This window comes from Chlamydotis macqueenii, chromosome 12 (assembly GCF_036417535.1).
Source record: "Chlamydotis macqueenii isolate bChlMac1 chromosome 12, bChlMac1.mat, whole genome shotgun sequence".
NCBI lineage: Eukaryota > Metazoa > Chordata > Aves > Otidiformes > Otididae > Chlamydotis > Chlamydotis macqueenii.
The window spans coordinates 6,245,857-6,265,607 of record NC_141567.1 but is presented as its reverse complement, the minus strand read 5'-3'; the positions used below and the strand labels follow the sequence as shown (position 1 = coordinate 6,265,607).

The window sequence follows — 19,751 nt, the reverse complement described above, 5'->3', positions numbered from 1 at the left end:
ATTTCATACAAAATCGAATCAAGGTGTATTGCAGGACTGAGGAGACACAAAAAACTCTTCATGTCCAAGTGGATCAAATATGTGGCTTGCTTTCCTTTCCTGTGGAAATATGTCCTTTGATAGGAGTAGGTGTGTGTCTATTACAAGACAGCTTTATGTTACTCAGGGCAAATGGTATGACATTGTGCATCAGCAATGAGCTCAAGCAGGAATATCTGAGGTCCCAAATGCTTTAGATGAATTACCCTTGGAAAGTAGCCATTACCCTTTCCACACGTCACGGGTGTTGATGTACAGAGGTTTAACCCAGCGTTCTTCTGTCAGGTCATCAATATATGACATTGAATCTGCATCAAAGCTGGATACAGAGTGAAGTTTTCTTAAAATCAATGTAAAAAAAAAGCCACTAAACCATATTTCTTTGAGACAAGAGCAATGAAAAAACACCCTTTGCTGCGTAAGGGTCCTGTCTTCTCCCTGGTTTGTGTCATATCAATCTCTGCTTTTGCTATTTCATTAAAATTCCCAAGCGGTCAGAAGGTTGTTGCTTAATAGATTTAGCATTGGCTGGCTACATCAATACTGTGTTTAGTCACATTTGTTTTACTGGGGACATCTGTGGGAAGAGTTTAGCAAATATATCCATTCATTAGAAAGGAACCTGGTGCACTTTGGGCCTTGACGGTATGGTGGTCTCGTGTACTTGAACGTTTCCTTCAGCTAAAGCACTGTCAGAAATTGCCTCTGAAGTGCCTCTGTAGGTCGAAATACTTGATGCACAAAGAATTTTAGCTGTTCTTCCAACTGATAATTTCCTTTGCATGGTCCTGTATGGAGAAGAGACTGTGATCTAGAATATGTGAATTAGTCTGTGAAAATATTGATACTGGTATTTTGTCTTTCTGAACTGATTCAGAACAGGGGAATGCCTCAAATATCACAAATTCTCATGGGATGAAAATCCTGACTTTTTTTCTGATGGTGACCTTGCAAAGTGAAGCATGTCAGTGGGGCAGGCACTACTGTCCTCGCGTTAATCATGTGATTATGGGCACTCTTGGTTGGTGATTGAACCCCAGTATGTTGTATGCTATTAAGAAGCTTTCAGAGAACGCAAGCATTAGTATTCAGTGAGGATATAAAACATCATAAATAAAGGAATAATACTGATTTTGTCTCTTTAAGGACCTTACCTGCAGATGTTTTCACATTTAATTTGAATATTCCTTTCCTTCTCTTTTCCCATCAGTAGATGTAAACATTCATAGGAAAGATAACCTATGTTAGACAGAACTATCAGGAATATTCTTTGAGTGGAATCCATGTGAGATCATCAGGTATGTAGCTAAAGGGATTTGGGTGATAGAAGAAACCTGATCTTTCTGACATTTAGGTTCAACCTAGGACCTGGCTGCTCACCTTTTCCATATCTGGAGGGAGCATTTAAGCAGTCTTTGCGAACTGCAGAGACTGGGGAAAAGAACCTAGAGAAGAGAAAGAAATAGATCCAGAATGAAATTAATATGACTGGCTGCCTCTCGAGATTGAGGGAAATGTTGAACAGAATCTGAACTCTGGCCCAAGAACAGCGTGCAATGAAAATGTGGGGTATTAAAAGCTATTTTGCATGTTTTCTTCTGGGCACAGTTGAGACATGCCACCGATCTAATCTCCATGCAGTCATGGGTGTTACAATTACCCTGCACCTTTTGTTGAACCGTGCTGGCCTAGCACGTTGCCAAAACTGTAAGAGAGAATTTTGTTTAACATTTTTTGGAGTTTTTTTTTTTCTTTTTATTCAAATGAAAATGTAATGGAGACATACCATTTCGTAGCCAGTTGTTCGTCTCTTGTGCTTTTTTTTTTCCTCTGAAGAAGGTCAAAAGTAGGATAGCTGTATGAATGTTTAGTCTTAGGCTGAGTTATAATTGCACGTCTTTTACCAGAAAAATCAACACTTAAAATTAAAGATGAAAATGAAGCTGACTGTAAAACTATATTTGCACTGCATTGCTTTCTGTCCTGTTCAATTTTAGAATAGCAGCAACAAAAATGACACCATTTAAAAAAAAGCAATGAACGGCCCCTGTTTCCAAGTACAGACACAGTTGGAAGTTATTTGTTGCTGATTTGAAATTTAATGTGTGAACACACCTGTAGACACACCCGAAATGTTTGATTCAGCTCCAGCTCTTAAAACAAAGAGTCTTTTCCCCAGTGCTGGAAGCATTTTTTGAGTGCAGGATACCATGATATCAGATTCAGTCCTTCTCAGTAGTGACAGCATTATTTTTTTTTTACTTTTTCTATCAGTTTAGCAGCATGTGATGTTTTTTTCCTTGTTGGTTGCGCTCTTAAAAGATGTAATAAAATAGTATATCCCAGGGAATATAAAGAGAACTTTCCACTAGTTTTCTCCTCGGGTAATAGGATGAAATGTTATGAGACGTGTGTGTAACCAAAATACATGGAAATTCAGCCCCCAAATTAATAACTATGGAGAATCCAGAATTATGATATTGTGATATGTATTGGACATCTACATCTCGGCAGAGACACTGGGAACAACGTACCTTCTATCCTGTTGCAGGAGAGTCCATGAATCAAAGCTCAGTCTAAACCTGCTACTGGTGGCACCTGCTTGGACCAAAGGGATAACAGCCTCAAACCAAGTCCTACTGGCTCTGTATCTCTACCATCAGTAAATCCCATTTTTCAGTTAATTTGGGAAATTGAACAAAATCTTTAATTTCCAAACAAATTATATTTTGTTTTCAGTCAGCAGCCTTTATTTATTTTTTTTAACCTTGCTTGAGGAAGGGAGAAACAAACTGTTGAAATAGCAGAATCCTTTATGATGGGCTGACAATACTGTATGTGGTAGTTGACCTGAGGACGTTCTAATGCCAGTCCACTTGGCCCTAGAAAAAGGACTAGTCACTTCAGCAGCTCTTCTGGTTTGGGGCTGCAGGTTATCTGAGCCTTCTGCTCTGTAAAGTAGGTTTTTTTGTGCCCCTTTCTTGGGAGCTGCAGCATCCTTTGCCGCCACCTCCACATGTACTCCCTTGCAGTGAAAGCAGAGGTGCTTTGTGATCAGTTTAGTCCACTGCCTATTATTATTTATTGGTATTAAATAAATTTCACATATGCCTGCATAATTCAGCATCCTGTTAAGAAAAACTTTGGATGAGAGCATAGTTAAAAGCTGGAATTCCTGGTTGGACACCACTGTGGATGTGGAGTTGGTCCTTATGAGACCTCTCTTCCCTTTCAGCTGCTAGCCAAAAAATCCATCTACCCATTGACAAGAGATTTGGTACAGAAAGGGTGGAGCAACATCGGAAGGGAAAGTCACCTTTCCCTTGTTTTGTGGAATCACTTGGTTCCTATTGTGACTTTTTTTTTTTCCTTACTCATTTTTACCATGGTTTATATGAGTGCCTCTTCTAAATGCCAGCACAGCAATAGCCGTTTTAAATATGGTTGCAATTTCATGCCCCCAAATTTCCTCCGTTATCTTTAATCTCTGATCATTACAGTCCCTGAATGTAGCTTTTTGGAAAGCTGCAGTTTTTTATGTTACTGCTGTTTAGAATTAACTGGTCTGCTTCCTAAAAAGCCAAATGTTTAATCAATACATATCCTACTGTGTATAATAAACACACTTCTGCCATCACTTTTTGAAGAGAGAATGCTTTTGATTTGAGCCAAATAGTTTACAAAATGTTGAGGGAGGGTTTTTTAGTTGTTGGTTTGTTGTTTGTGTGGTGTTTTTTGGTGTTGGTTTTTTTTTTTTTTTAAATGGATGTTTAATGTGATGAGGCCAACCAGCAGATTAAAGCATAGAAATGGTATTGAAATTTGGGGGTGGAGTGGGGAGAGAAGTCTTTTACACTAATTAGTTAATTTTGAACATTTGTTACATTAGCATTCGCTCCACTTAAGCTGATGAATTTCTTTGGATTGTGTTTCTTTCCTGGGTAATAATTTGACAACCTTGCAATAAAATAAGCGTTAAGAAGTGCGTTTGTGCATTGGAGTGTGCAATAGGTGGGTAAGTTGTTGTTTGTGGCTCTTTTCCTGAACTTTGGAAGAAAAATCCCATTTTAAACCTCTAATAACAGAGGCTGGCTTCCAGGGCAGAATTTTCAGACTGGTTATTGCGTGCGCTGCTCTACTATAAAGTACAAGGTCTGTAAATTAAAGTTGGACCAGAAGAGATTTAATCTGCAATTTTATAGGTCTCCAATCTTAACGGTCATTTTGTATTTGAGACTTCGAGGATATTATCAGGGTTTGGGGAGGAGGGGCTTTTTTGTGCTTACAATTTATTTATTTGTTTGTAGTGTCTTTAAATTGTATTGTGAATTACAGCCTGGAAAACATTGATGCTTTGTCTTCCCCTCACCCCCCTGCCCAAACTATAGATTAGAAATGGTAAACAAAGTTGTTACGTGCTGAAGAATAAAGACTTGGAACGTGCTTCAAAAGGAGTAATTTACTTGGAGCTGGATGTCCTATTTAATCCTGTAAGTTGAAATATTTTCTCTTTGCTTCTTACTGACATAAGAAATGTGTGAATGTGCAAGGGATGGGGGTGAGGGGTGATCTTGTAAAAACCAAGGGCCAAGCAGGAAAAGTCCCGAACCGGTTGCATCTGGTGGTGATGCCATGGGTGAAGAAGTTTCGGGACATCAGGGCTCTGTGATGGCTGATCCGGGTGGAGGGGACAATGCAGGGGCATTTTTGGACCAGACAAGTGGCCACAGGCGCTTTAGGAAGGAGGCGACAATTTACTGTATGTCACGGCTTCATTTGCAACAGCCAAAAAAAAGGCTTAATGTTTAGATTATTTTACATTACTTTTAACACCTACATTCTCCCCAAAAAGCTGACCCACAATGTTCTCTTCCCAGGGTGTTGACAGGAAAATTAATGAGGCATGTACATGGTGCACTTAGTTTTTAAGTGGCTGAGTCAGTCTCAATTGTTTATGCCCTACAGCCTTTTACCAAGTTAAATCCTATTTATTAAGGCCGTCGCGGGCTACACTGCAGCTCTGCTCTTGCTGAAGTGAGTCCAGCCTTGCCCAATTTAACTCATCCACAGTTTTCCTAGCAGCTCCTCCTAAGTCACATAGATGCTGAAAAGAGCGAAAGATCCTGAAATTCCTATCAACACTGGTGATATAAAGCTGAAGTAATGAACTTAAACCTCTATATGTTAATTTTTTTTTTTTTTTAAGGTAAAAGCAAGTATTAGAACATTCAAGCCTCGAGAAAAGCGCTTTACTGAGGAGAACCGCAAATTCTCTAAAAAGGTGAAAATTGTGTCTGGGCTAAGCTCTCGCATCTATTTTGGGAAGATTTGAATTGCTGTAGTACGGTTGCAAGAACAAAACCTATTTATGCGTAAAATGCCAAACACGTGTAAATTTTCTGTGTTTCTGTATCTATTAAAAGGTTTGTTTCTGTTAACACGAAATTGCTTTCTGATCTAGTTTGCCTCAGTAGTTCTGCTTCGTGCTTCAGAGTGGGGAAATTATAGCTGCAGATGTTGCATAGTTTGCAGCATCTAAAGCTCAACGAGAGCCTTATTCTCTGCTTTGGGAAGGAAGAAGCCAGGTCTAAATTAGTTACTTGAAAAGTCCATAGGATTTAGAGAACCATGGCCACTATCCTTTTTTTTTTTTAAATAAAAGTGCCCTGTAATAAAGCTAAAATTCCCTATTTATTTCTACGGACTAATACAAAACATGTAAACAAGAGGTTCAGTGTTTTGATTACATTCTCTCTGGCCTTTTTCCTGAGACATTGCTGTATTTTGAGAATTGGAGGGAAATGAAGATAGGTTTGTGTAGCTGTTTTATTTAGTTTTGGCATCAAGATGTGCCTTTTAAATTTTTCTTTTTTTTTTTTTTTTCCTAAGGGATGAGGAAAATCTGAGAGGTTTATGTGTAATCAGAAAGCAGACAGGAGCTGGAATATGCCTCTCAAATAGAGGCTTTATTTATAATATGTGCCCTGGCATGCATTTGTAGCTTAAATTGTCCCTGTTTCTGAAGCAATAGTAGGATATTAGTGTTTGATTAAACTCCTCTTCTCCTCCCCTCCTCCCACTCAATATTTATCAGATCTTATCAAGAAATGTTGATCGTGTGAAAAAAATCACCATGGCAATATGGAATACAATACAATTCCTTCGGAGCTGCTTTCTCTGGGAGTCCACGGTAAAGAGTGTGATAGCATTTGTGGTAAGTGGATTTCTTCTTTTGTTGCATGAGGCTACGTGATATAAGATCCGGAGTGTTACCGTGCCTTCCTCTCCGCTGGCGTAAAGACCTTTATCATTTGCTGTTATTGGTATTTTGTAGCTACATGGCTGCAGGTTTCACGGCAGCTTTGGGCCACATTAGGCCTGATAAGTATAGAAATTAGACCTTCAGGAACAGCCTTTCTTGGCTTGGTTCAGAGATGTTCACCAGCCTGCACTGAGGATGCCCATGCACATGGTGGGTGATGCCACCCTGTAAAGGCTGTGACTGTGTCTGTGGAGTCTGGATTTTTTTTATTATTATTATTAAAAAAAAAAACAAAACAAAACCAAACATGGCAACTGAGTGGTAGGACAGGAGGGAGGTGGTGGCCAAGAGGGTGATGCAGGGAGATGCCTTTGACTTGGGTGGTGCCATGAGCTGCTGGGCACTTGCATTGCAGTGAGGTGGCACTTCACTACAAGTTATCAATGCCTGCTATGCCCGTGTCCCTGTGGCATGTAAGCAGCTCTGCTGACATTGCCTGTTGCAAATCTATTCTCTTGACTGTAGTAATACATTGCTTTTTTTTTTTTTTTAAAAAAAAAAAAAAAGAAAAGGCTAGTCAGTGACTTTTGCTGCACTCTGCAAACAAAAAGCCAAGTTCTCCACCTGCCTGTCCCACTTTTCAGCTCTCTCCTTTTTCCTTTCGGTAGTAAACACCCCATTTGCAGTTTTCTCATAATCTACTCAAGCACAAAAAGGTTTTGCCTGCTTTTTATTCTGCGCTGTGACATTTTCTTCATGCTTGAAATGTTTGGCATGCCATTAAAGGTTGCAAAATTGTTTTGTGGTGGTCCAGCATGCAGAGAGAAAGTTTTTGAGTTGAGTGTTTATTAAGTAATATAATAGCCACATCTCCAAGATTTTCTCCCCCTTTTACTGTCTGTGAATTATGGGTTGCTTAAAGGTTCTTTTGAGGAAAACACTTCAGTGTGTTTGTTGCAGATGAGTAAAGTGGACCATCCCCAAGTGAAAGAAGCTCCAGAGCAAAGACAGAGGAGCTGTCTTTCACCCTGCAGGTTAAGAGGGATGACTGACACATAAGAGTAGGTAGGATGAGAGGGTCTTTTCTCTGTATTTATTTTTCGTTCTTGTTGCTCAAAGATTGTTTAGATCCTATTTAAAGTTAGTGATTCAAGAGCTGGTGGAGAGCAGAGCAGCCGGTACCTCGCTGAAGCAGATATGGCTGTGCAAGGGAGCTCTACGGTGGTCCAAAAAGTAATGGGATGGTCATGCACACTGAGGCTGGAAAGGGAGGGATGTATGTCAAATCCTAGTGCTGATGTCCTACCATCACTGTACTGCAAGAATCTAATAAATGATTTCACAGCACTTGTAATGTTACAGCTGTGAAGTTCAGTTTTCTAGACTTAGGAAGAGTTTGGAAGTGGTGGAGAGGCAGAAAAATAAGAAGATGAGAAAGTGTTTTTACAGAAAAAAAGGAATTGATTCCTAGTGAAAAGGAGGATGAGCATGTTCCAAGTTACAAATTATTAACGTCTTTACTGGATACTGTAGTACTCTTGGTCTCCTGAAAGAAAGTGGGTAATGGAGAGGGATAAAAATACATGACTCTAAGAATAATTACCGCAGGTTTCTTCTACAAGTGAAAATTTAAGTCTGTTTCTTTTTTCCACATGGAAATAATTCAGCTCTGGCACTTAAAATGAAGTGCTAATTCTGTATCTCTCTCTTGCTATTTCCGGAGTGTGCATTCATAGTGACAAAGGAAGTACGCACGCAGTGTGGTAGGTGCAGCATCCCTCCCTTTCCCAATTTGGATGTAAAATCCCCTCTTAACAGGTTAAATAAAAGGTGTATCGTGTCATAATTTTAAAATCATCATTCCCCAGCAAGCAACGTCTATATACCTTCAGTACATGCCTTTGTATCAACTTAACCTGTACCAAGTTTGTCCTTATTGATGACTGGCTTGTGACTGACACTGGACACCAGAGGCAAGGGAGACAAAGCTTCTCACCCATTTTTCAGCTGAGTTTGTGAAACCGTGACTGGTAGCTTAAGTGCCAGCCAGGCCCTCAAACCATAAAGTGCCTTTTTTTTTTTTTTTTCCTTTTTTTCTTTTTTCCCTTATGGATATTATCCGTTGGGCCACTGGCAATAACCATGGTGACCGTATTCTACATACTTCACATCTCTTTACTGTGGTAATACCAGAGATTGAGTAGTCCTTAGGACCGCCCTTCGCTCTCGTATTGCCCTTACTTTCCCTCTGCAGGTAGCTCATGCCCCTTCCTCTGAGGGAGCATAAAGAGAGGGAGGAGGAGGAAGACAAGCAGCTAGTATAATCATGTGAATTTTCTTTTCTTAAGCAATCAGACAAAAACCACTGCCAGACAGAAGACGATATTTGTGAGATCATCAGAGCTTGGCAACAGGCGAGGACACGGTATCTCACACAATCCTGTTGGAAGTCTTCATTACAGTGCACCTCCCTCCCCATTAGTGCTGACGGCTCGCGAGGGTGACAAGGACATTAGCTGCTACTTCTGGGTGCACATGAGAAAAGAGGGACCGATAAAGAGGAATGAAACAGAGGACAGTGCAGGCAGGACACAAGGGAATGAGAAATGTTAGCACCATATTTTCTCATTTATAAGATACATCATCCCAAGCTAAATTTCTTTATTAGTTTGTAATGGTGAGAGGAAAGAACCCAAGAATATGTGAGTAGATTGGGGTTTGTTTTTTTTTTTTTGTGCTATAAAAATGAAATCATATTTCTAATCTACATTCTACAATTTTATCTGATAACTTTTAACCTGACTTAATTGTGTAGGCACAGAGGACACTGATCAGACCTTCTCAGGCACAAGTAAAATCAGAAATCTTTCAGTTTTAGAGGCTTCAGAAAGAGGGTTGAAAGGAAGTTGAGGTAAAAAGCAAAATTGGACTTTTGGTGATATTTACACTGTACACAAAGGGTCTGGTGCAAATTCTGTTACACAAATTCTGGAAGAAATATCCCAGGTCAGAGGAATCTTTCTAGTGTCCATCTTGTCGTTGGTCTGGTGTGAAAAATGGACACACATGTTTGTGTGCGCCTGGGAATATCAGGAATATTCCCACATGTGGAAAATGTTACCTGTAGAGTTAATAGTGTTCATATACTGGGAGGGATCTTGAAATGCTTCATCCATGTGGTGTTCTCCGTCAATTCAGGGTTTGGGGGGATTTGTAGATTTTTAAGACCAAAAAGCTCTTCAGGCATTCTACTCTGTTTACCTAATTTTGATGTAGTTATCTCTATATTTAACTCGATATGTTGTGTTTTGACTGAAACATGCCTCTCAAAAAGGGCTTCATTTTGAAGACAGAGAGACATGCTGTAGTACATCCCTGTCTGGTTCTTCTTGTATGCCTGACACTCTTCATATCCTAGTCTGGACAATTTGCTCCCAGTTTCCACAGTGAATGCTGCAGTTTTAGCCTGGTCCTCATCACTCCTTCCTCTTATCACACCTTCCTCCATTGAGACATCACTTCCACATTGTGTTACTGGTGTCCAAAAAGCTGGAACTGTGTGGTGATACGTGCCTAGGAGAATGTCTGCTTGCAAGTCATCCTGTGTTTCTGTGATTCTAAGCTGTTTGTTTTTCCCACTCATATATATGAAAACTTGCATTCTTACCTTTCTGGTGCACATTTAAACTGAATTCCTGGTCCTTCCTTCCACATGCAAACACTCCCTGCCTGCGCTGCTCCCCCTTCTTCCCTGGTCATGGAAGTTAAGTCCATAATATCTGAATCATTCTTACTGTACAATTTGTATTTTAAAAATATTTTTAAAGTTAATTTTAGTCACAGAATGGTTTTCATGAGGAATTATGCATCATTGCACATTGTGCTTGTGATTTTATACAACATAATTACACCTTCTATTGACAGTTTTCTCTGCATTAATGTTAATTATGTCATTTAATGAAATTACAGTAATTGCATTTAAAAAAAACTATAATCTGGTGCAAATTAAAAGGATATATTGACTGGAATTTTTACTATCATATTTTTTTTTAAAGTTTGTGTGATAGTTGCAAGAGACATTGACAGGATCAGGCAAACGGTGGGAAACCAGCTACCCCAGCACCTCCAATGTGACTGGCAGGACTCGCTGCTGATTTGCTTCTGGGTCCCTGCACACTCACCCATGCCAGCATACTTCATTTCTACTGGCAGCATGTCCCACTATATCAGGTTCAGGCTTCTTGCTAATCAAGGCTGCTGCCAGGGTGGGTACAGGTGGGACCTATTTTTCAGGCTTGAACCCTAGCTGGCAACCAAGGCCAGCCAGGCAAGGAATGCAGCATGCACAGGCTGTATTTATTTATTTTGCAGTGATGTTGCAATGTGTCTGATAATTATTTTTGTGATGGTTAGTACTGGGAGGAAAGGAAGGAACGTGTGGTGATGCAATGTAATGTGTTTGAGATATGGAGGTTTTGGTGAAACCGACAGCAGCTATTTAATGGTGGGCAGCTGAGAAAATGACAGGCATGGGATCATTTTGGAGCAATTGGGACTTCCCAAAAAGCCAGCTGATGCAAGAGTAGGGAAGCCCTGGAGGTTGTGGATGCTCAGCAGAGCTGCTGGGGGTTATGGATGCAGCAGGAACCCCAGACTGAAGGTTTTGAGCACCTAGCTGCAGAGGTTGTATTTTGACACCCTTCTCCAGTTAAGATCTCCAAAGCTTTTTAAATCCAGAGAGAGCTGGAAGACACCTTGTTTTTTTGGCAGTGGCCTCTTGGGCTGTGAGAACTGGATACCTGAGGATTCAGAGCGCAAGCTGGGTGAGGCTACATGAATATGCATTACTGGGCCGGTTTGCTTCAGGCCTAATCTGGCATAGCAGCAGAGAGACAGTTTAGACACCGCAGCCCATGAACTTCTGGGCCTCTCTGCTGAGTGTGCCATTTAACATGCTGCCACTTAAGCTTGCAATATGGGAGCTGGATCTGAGCCTGGTTAAACTCATCTCGTAGAAGAGACACCAGCCATCTTATTAGACACGAACAATTTTTAATCCCTGTTGAGCTGGGCTGTATTTATACTGATGACCTACAGGCAAAAGACCATTAGCTTGTTGACAGTGTCCTCTAAAATTGCTAATTGTGTATTAGTAAGAGGGAAATGTTCTTTTCCTTCAGGAAATATGTTCATTAACTAAAAATCTAAGCCTTCTGGAGTTTACTTGGGGTAAATCTTTCATTCTACATGTGGACAAGTGTCTCCTGCACATTATGGTTAGACTTTCCCAAGGAAAACGCAAAGTGTTCCAGTCCTGTTTTTACTAACCATAATTCAATCCTGGACAGGACAACAATATACGGGTAAAACATCCAACTTAACTCATGCATTGTTTTGCAACACGAAATGATTTTCTTTTTCCTTAGTGGGAGACCAGTTATGGATCAATAACGCAAATTATTGGGTCAAAAGTTTGACAGGGAACATGAGGAATCTGTGAAGAAGGGAGACAGGTAACAGCTATGAAATCCAAACAACTTAGGATGGAGACCGAGTCACCAAATGTCTCTTGGACCTCTGGCCAACCAAGCAGAGGATAGATGATAATTTTCACTGAGACTTTGCTTGTAATTTATGAGGATGTGGTGATAATTCACTTTTCTATAGGATGGGGAAGGAAGATGTAGTCTCACATGAGAGAAAATCTCACATTCCCGAAAATCTTCTTTTCCCCCCATTAATTGTCTGCTAATTTTTTACACACAGTCCCCTAATACAAAGCACAAACCACCCTGCCATGACTACATGTGTAACTGCTGAGAAGGATGTAGTCTTTTTTCTCCCCTTTTTTTTTGTCATCCTGGTAGCAGAAGACGAAATATGAATCATTGTTTCCAAATTATTTGGGAACAGCATTAAAGTAATGGTAGATTAAAATGTCTCCACATTAAAAAGCTAAATAAAATGAATAGATGTAATCCTAAAGAGAGAAGAATGAGTATTCTTCAAACACTGAATAGGGAACTTGGAAAAAGAAAAAGCTTAAAAAAAAAAAGTATTAATGCAAAAGAGATGGTCTTTACTTCCGCTTCACTGTAGAGCTTTTGCTACGGGCTTGTCTCAGCCCATTTGCAGCTTGTGTTTTGCTTCAGCTTTAAAGAAGCAGTCGGCAAAGGGACGAGTGGAGTTCCTATTTAAATAGAGGAGCTGTAAAAATAACACTCTGGTACAAAAATTTGTTCATATTTAAGGCTAGAGCTAGTGCTAGAGGAGCAGCGAAAGGCAGGGTTTCAGGAATTTGACCTAGTAAGTAATTTTTCAGAGCCCCTGATATTTCCTCCCTCCTTTCCCTCTGTAAATCCCTGGCAAAGGCACATCTGTAAAATTATTGTCTTGAACTCCAGTGAAAAGGCTGGATCAGAGGTATGCTTTTATTTGGAGCTATTATATCCCAGTAAAAACGTTTTCCTGGTGACGGAGGAAGCGTTTACATCCCGCTTCCTCCACGCTGCTCACGGCAGTGCCTCTGAAAATTCACCATTTGTGCTTGCAGAGCTGCTAGGAGCGTGTTACCTGACACAGACATGTAACTGCTCAGATGAGAAACCAGCTAGACAATTAGAGGAGACAGTTTTACCCTTCTCCTAGCAATTTTTTCATTTCCAGTATTATTCTTAGGTGATTGAGAGGAATATGATTTAATCTGGAGATCTCAGGCTTTGCTTTACTGCAGCAGTTAAAATTCCTGGAATAGCAACAGTGATGTTGATGATGCTGAGAGACACACAGCAAAGTAAACACATGTTATTTCCAGCTCTTTCAAAAATGCAAGAACAAACAAGGACAAAGTTAATAGGGAAATAACCACTTAGAAGCTTGACAACATGATAAACAAGATTTAAAAAGCAAAGTTTGAAGCGTTGGAGTCGGGGTGAGACGGAGCTGAGCAGAGACCAATACAAATATCCTTTTTAACTTTAAAAAGGACAGATGGTCTTATATTTCCCACTCAGGGGTTTTTGGGATTTGTTTTTTTTACCAGTGAAATGTTCCAAAATAAAAACAAAACCATATTTTGCATCTGAGAAGTAATGCTCATTTCCTCTGGGCCTGCTTAGCAAGGCACTTACCCCGTACAGAAAGTCCCTTTCTTTTGGGGTTGGGGAGCTTCCTCTTAAATTACGTCTACACTGTCCTCCTATTTTTGAGCGACAGTATTGTGTCCCATACCCAAAACTTTAATGCATCACATAGGAACGATTCCCTCGCGTGTGGTGATGAGAGACACCCAGATCTCTGCCTCTGACTCTTTAATTGCATTACAATGTTTTTCACTTGATGATGAAGCCTTTTAATATCTTGGTTGTGTGTGTTAAACTTTATAGTCAAATTATTCAGTTAAAAGCCCAGATATGCAGGAGGATAAACTGGTCAGCAGGAATTTGTATGCAGGCATCCTGTAAAGAATTAAGGCAATGAGAAAGAAATTCAGCTTTATTAGAGTATATAAGATGTAGCCATAGAAGGTGCCTGCATTAAGGTGTGCGTGTCTATCTGGCTATCTCTCTGTCTCCAGAACTGGATTAGAAATACGTAGTTTTCCTCTCTCTGGCTAATGACAGCCCACAAAGCCAAGCCTGAATGTGCAAACATTTTATCTAATAATAACAATAAAAAACTCTAATGAAAAAGGGCTCTTTATAGCTAAAACCTGAACTAAACGCATCCTCAAACATTTCTGACTGCTGTTCTGCTCGAGTTGTGACCTGTTGGAGAGCTTTGGCGCTTGCATTTCCAACTAATTTGATATCACCATTTTTTTTTGTGTGTGTGTTTTTTTTTGTTTTTTTTTTCTCTCTCTTTTGGTTGAAGCTTTGTCATTTGTTTCGAGGCTGTCATTTTTATTAGTCTCCCTGGCTGATCTTTTTGGGCTCTCGTCAGGTGGTGTGTGTTCTCCATTGTCTGCCTGGTCTTGGCAAGCTGTAGGTCCTTTTATTGCCATACGACGTGGGCGTGCTTGCAGCAGTAGCCTGTAATTATACCCACCACAGGTGACAGTTACACGAGAGCTTTGGTAATAATTTTAGCTGCCTGATCTGATGTTTATGAAGAGCGAACCCTCTTTGTGGTCTGGCTGGAGTTTGCTGTATTGTTTTGTGCTTTAGCCGTTTGATTTATGAAGCCCATTTTTTTTTTTTCCCTAATATATAACATCTTGTGTCTTTTGAAGTTCTGAAGTTTTGTAAGAGATTCTTGTTGATCATATGTCATTTTGTACATTTTTCTATTTATTTCTGCATATCTTTTATTTTGCTTCATCTGGCAGGGTACTCTTGCCTGTTGCTGGTTTATTTGTATATTTAACATTGCTGAACTCCTGTTTCTAACCACTCATTAACAGATATGCTGTGTTCTCCCAGCTGTGAGACTAATGCCAGATTAGCATTTAATTATGTTTTGTTTTTATCTTTGACTGTTATTTAACTTTTTTTTTTTTTATAAAAGATCAAATTCACTATCCATGAAGGCAGCACTGTTTCCTTTAGCCTTGATGGAATTGCAAAACTTGCATATGCCAAAGGTGAATTTAGCTCATGATTCTTACTGTTACCTTATGAACCTACATCCTGATGTTAGGAATTTGCTACAAAAAATGTGGGAAAGACTGAAGTGCACAGTGGCTGAAAACTAGCTTTTTTCTCTTTTGATGTCTTTGCAGTTTTAGATTCTTTAGAGGGACTTCAGATTAAATGCCTTGGGTGTCTTCTGAATTTGTGAGAAAGCAGTAATTTGTAATTCTTAGCAATTAACTGGTAGGTTGAAAAACAAGAGAAATTTATTTGTAACCATTTGATAGCTTATCTGGTCCTAAAGAGATGATATTCCATATCAGAATCCAATCATTTTTGTTTTCCCAATTTGCCTGTTGCCTTTCCTGAAAGTTCACTTTATTCATAGATTAGAAATTGCACAAACAAAGATGAAATTAGTATTCTAAGTTTAATGAGTGCTCTGTCGGGGTGAGACTCATTAAACAGGAGCATTTAAGCGTGAGAGAGAAGCTACTTACCCACTACTATTGGAAATACTAGAATTTGAGAAGCTTATGTGTAAAATTCTCAAATTTTGGCATGGATTTGCACTGTGCAAGCTGTATGGAAAAAAAGGCGTACAGCTCAGCCCAAACAGGAGAAAAAAAAAGACAGGAAACCCATGGTATCTGTTACGAAAATGGTATGCTTTAGGAAATGAAATTGTCATTAAAAGTAAAAATTCCTTTACTTTCTTAGTGTGCACTTTTTCCCCACAGAACCCCAGGTGTATTGATTTTCTTTCAGTCAGGATCTGCTTGGTTTTGTCTCATTATTCACATTACTTTGACCTGGCACCTCTGAGAAAGTACTTTAAAGCACTTAGTTTTACAGGAAAATTATAGACATTGACTGTTATCTCCCTTGTTATTGGTGTAGCAAGCCTATCAGTATTTTGTGTTTTTTTTTTTTTTTTAATTTTTAAAAGGCAAATCCTTTGTTTTTAACACAAATCATCATAGAACAGTGCATCCCTTTGAAACATATAGGCAGTTTTTATTCTTCTAAAATGAGGGAAGTAGAGACACGTCTGTAGGCGGTTTAAATCACTGTAACTCCATTAACTTCAGCAAACCTATGTTATTTAACGTCAGTTTAAAATCCATTCTCATTTTGGGGCAAATCCTGTGTGAATAGGAGCAGCAGGATTTCTGAAGAGGAGGAAACTCCTGTAGGTGGCGATGGACCCTCAGGAATGAGCTGGCTCTGGCACTCAGGCTTTTGTCAGATTTTTCTGGCAGGTTTTCTTTCTCTTGCTTGAACTATTTTATTTTTAATTTAATTCACCCGTTCTCTCAGCGCTAATCTAACACTAGTTGCAGAAATCTTGACAACTGGAAGAAATTTCCTATGTGAAGGTAATGCAACATTTTGGTTTTATGATGGAGACAGATCCACCTGGAGGGGTTTCTCTTAAAGCATTCTACTTCTTGTGGGGCTTTTAAAAAAAATTTTCTTTTAAATAAGAGAGAGTTGGATCCTTTGCAAGATCTGAAATAAAAGGAGATTAGTATAGAGGCTACAGAGCAAATATATTTTTAAAAAGCCTTTTCTCTTTTAGTTTTGCTTTCCTTCAGTAGCAGCTAGGATGTACTTTGACTTACAGGTTAGACTTAGCAACTAGGAAGTTCTCAGGTAGTTTAAGGATAGCAATAAATAAATCTGTATATGTCCCTTCCATTTTTTCAGCCTTCATTCAAACATAAAGCTGGAGCAATAGGATAACTGCAAAATTCCAGAAATCTGATTTAAAAAAAAAAAATCTGTACTATTAATTATTAATAAGTTTAACTACTGCCACAGTAAAGGATTACACTGGGATCAGTAGCATCAATAGAGTTTTGATCACTTTCCCCCCCACTTAATGAAAATTAAATCTATTAATAATGACATCTACACTGTGGTCAAACTTAGCTTGATTTCAGGTGTGGTGTGTTTTTTTGTTTGTTTGTTTTAAAGGCAGTGCTGTGATTTAGAGAAGTGTTAATAAATATGTAAAACATGGTGTTTTGTCCTGGTCTAATCTGCTGATTTATTTTAGCCTTAACATTACCTGTGTAAAACCAGCATGTTGACTGATGAATATCTCATGTGAGCAAAATTCTCCACTAAATCAGCCTTTATTTACTCTGCTAGCTCAGGTTCAGAACTTTCTACTTGCTTTTTGGGAGAAGTCGCTGTCTTCTGTACTTTTCCTCAGCTTTCATCTTGTAATGGAACAGAGAGGCTGCACAGCTCTGTATCAAAGCCAATTGTCAACTTTCATTAGATGTAGCCTATTGTTTGTTCAGATTAGAAATAACTGCATTACACTTTGACTTTGAAGGCTTGTTTGTTTTTAAATATACTTGGTATATGTGACCTTTTTGTCATTTGTGATGCATTTGGCTTGACAAATTTGAGATACACATTTTAACAGCAGCAAAAACTCCTTGTAATGCAGGTGCTTCACAAAAGGCACTTTCTGTAGGTCTAGAAAAGTAAAACAAAATCCTGCAGCTAATACAAAGTATTAATAGATTCATATAAAGTATTGTTAGCTAGTACTGTACCTCAGATACATTGCATGGGAGGAAAAAAACCCCACAGCTTGGTAGGACTGCGGTTCTTTAGCAGTGGGTGGGAATCCAGTCAGTTGATCTTAAACCCCTTTATGCATTGTCCATAGGAGAACTGTTCAGACATGGCCTCTGTCAAAACAGGATGGCAAGAAAGTATAATTCCATTTTAAAAATGCACTAAGCAAATGTTATTAAAATATTTAGAGTATTACATGGGAAATGCATAATTGATTCAGTGATATTAGCTTTTTTTTTTTTTTTTAAACTGAACTTGCCCATCAGGAATTAGATGATGACTTGTTCTAGCAGTTAAGAAAACTTCCCCAGATACTTCCATGTACGCATTTGGGAAAATTATTTGCAGTGATGTATTTCAATTTCCTTAATAGATTAGGCATCTCTTCCTAATTCCCTTTTCCTCAAGTCCCTCCACAGGGGTTAAAAAATGAAGTATTTTGAAATTATTATCAGATAACTGTTTCTGTGGATTAAAAAAAAAATCTATGCTTTTTTAAAAACAGATTTATTTCCAAAGCTGGGAAATAAACAGTGGTGGTAGAAAGGAAATATGCGATTAATAATAGTGAAGACATTTTGCAGAGCTACTCTGGATTGTTGTAATCCTTTTTTTTTTTTTTCCTCTTTTTTTTTTTTTTTTTTTTTTTTCCTGGGAAGTAGTACTTCTATAACAGCATGCATTGCAATGGCTTTCCTGCTTTCTATTTTAAGAGTTGTATGAATATTAGCCGAGATAGTGGCCAATGAATCCTGTCTTACACACTGATACCTATAGCAACATACAGAGTGACTATGAGATCAAATGCTCTGGTTAAAAAGCCTTAGGGAAGCATTATGTGTCTGAGGTCTGATCTATTGTCTGGGAGGTCGGAGAGTGTTAATGCACTCTGCAAAGATTAGACTCCCCCTCTAATTGCTCCAACACTTCCTTAAAGGATTTAAACAGTCGGGAAAGGTGATGCTCCTTGTCAATTTTTGTCTTCTGACAGCCGTTGAAGTTTATCTGTCTTTCCACGGAGACCACTAGATCACGTAAACCAGGCTATGTCAAAAGCATGAACCCTGAATTAGGACTAAGAGCAATGAATGCCGTTATTTACAGCTTCGTTATTTCAGCTTTTAACTACTTTAAGGGTTGGGGACTGGATCGCTCTTACATGGCGTTCCATTTCCATTTGGTGATGAGAACTCCCAAAGTCCCACAAAAAGTTTAACTCAGAGTTTGACGAAAAGTCACCCTTTCAGTTCTGAAGTGGATCAGATTATTGTCTGCATCCCTCGGAGTGCGGCTGGCGCTTCCCACCACATCTCTCCGGTACCAAGTCGGTGCGTAAGGACCACTGCTGTTGTGCGTAGTGCAGCTCATTTATCCAAGTGCAGTGCTAAATCTGAGCTACTGAGAGGCATCTTTGCTGTTTACCCCAAATTTTTCCTTTCTCTCACTAAGTCAGATAAGGACTTGATTTCCCTTGGTTCATAGACCCTAAATCGTGTATTAAAAAAAAAAAATTAAAAATCTAGTAAAGCTCATGCAGGAAAGTTTTGGTTTTGTGGGATTTTTTTTTCTTTTTTTTTTCCCTGCTGCTTGACCAGTATGTCCCCACTGACAAGTACCTGACCCCTGTCACTGGTTTTACAAAGCAAAATAGAAATTTGCCCAGTGGATCAGAACGACTTAAAACAACTAGATTATTATTTTGCAGTCTAGCTGTTTGAAAATCAGCACCAAATAGTTTTGGTGCTGGTTTAGAGGACTAGCTTGTTATAATGGCTTAGGTTTGCAAAGGGTGCTGCTTTTGCTTGGAAAAGCACTTTAAGAGCAAGGGATGAAAAAAGGTGAACGTTCCTGAGAAACGACCAGCACAGCTCGACCCCAGGAGAATCTGGAAGATTTAATCTCTCTGCAACAAGACCATGGTACCCTCACGTTCACAGTAGGGTAACATTATTGTTACGAGAGTGGAATTTGACCCATCTTTTTGAAAATGTCTGTTCCTGTTTCACAGCGAGATGTGAGTATGTCTTGTTTCACTGCAGCTCACACAAAGTGACAGGTCTTGCCGAAGAGAGAGCCATCCTGTAGTTATTTTTTTTTTCTAGAGGATCAGAAGCTTTTTAATTTGAGATAATGTCTGTGTTTTTGCTGGTCCTGCAGCATCTAGATGTGTTGGTGTATATAATCCATTTCACACATAAAAATGTATAAATGTGACCTATATAAATATACATATATTTAATGCCTCTTTTCTAGACTCTGAGCAGATGACTAATACAGCTGTT

The 19,751-nt window shown here is 39.1% G+C and overlaps 1 protein-coding gene across 2 annotated transcripts in view; it reads left to right on the top strand.

The window, feature by feature from the left end:
- Positions 1-19,751, top strand: part of MCTP2 (multiple C2 and transmembrane domain containing 2) — a 121,363-nt gene that overhangs the window by 66,084 nt on the left and 35,528 nt on the right. For both annotated transcript variants that reach the window (XM_086757271.1, XM_086757272.1), the window contains 3 exons: positions 4,428-4,529; positions 5,246-5,320; positions 6,134-6,253. In XM_086757271.1, the coding sequence (XP_086613397.1) occupies positions 4,428-4,529; positions 5,246-5,320; positions 6,134-6,253 (297 nt within the window). The remainder of the gene's footprint in view (positions 1-4,427; positions 4,530-5,245; positions 5,321-6,133; positions 6,254-19,751) is intronic.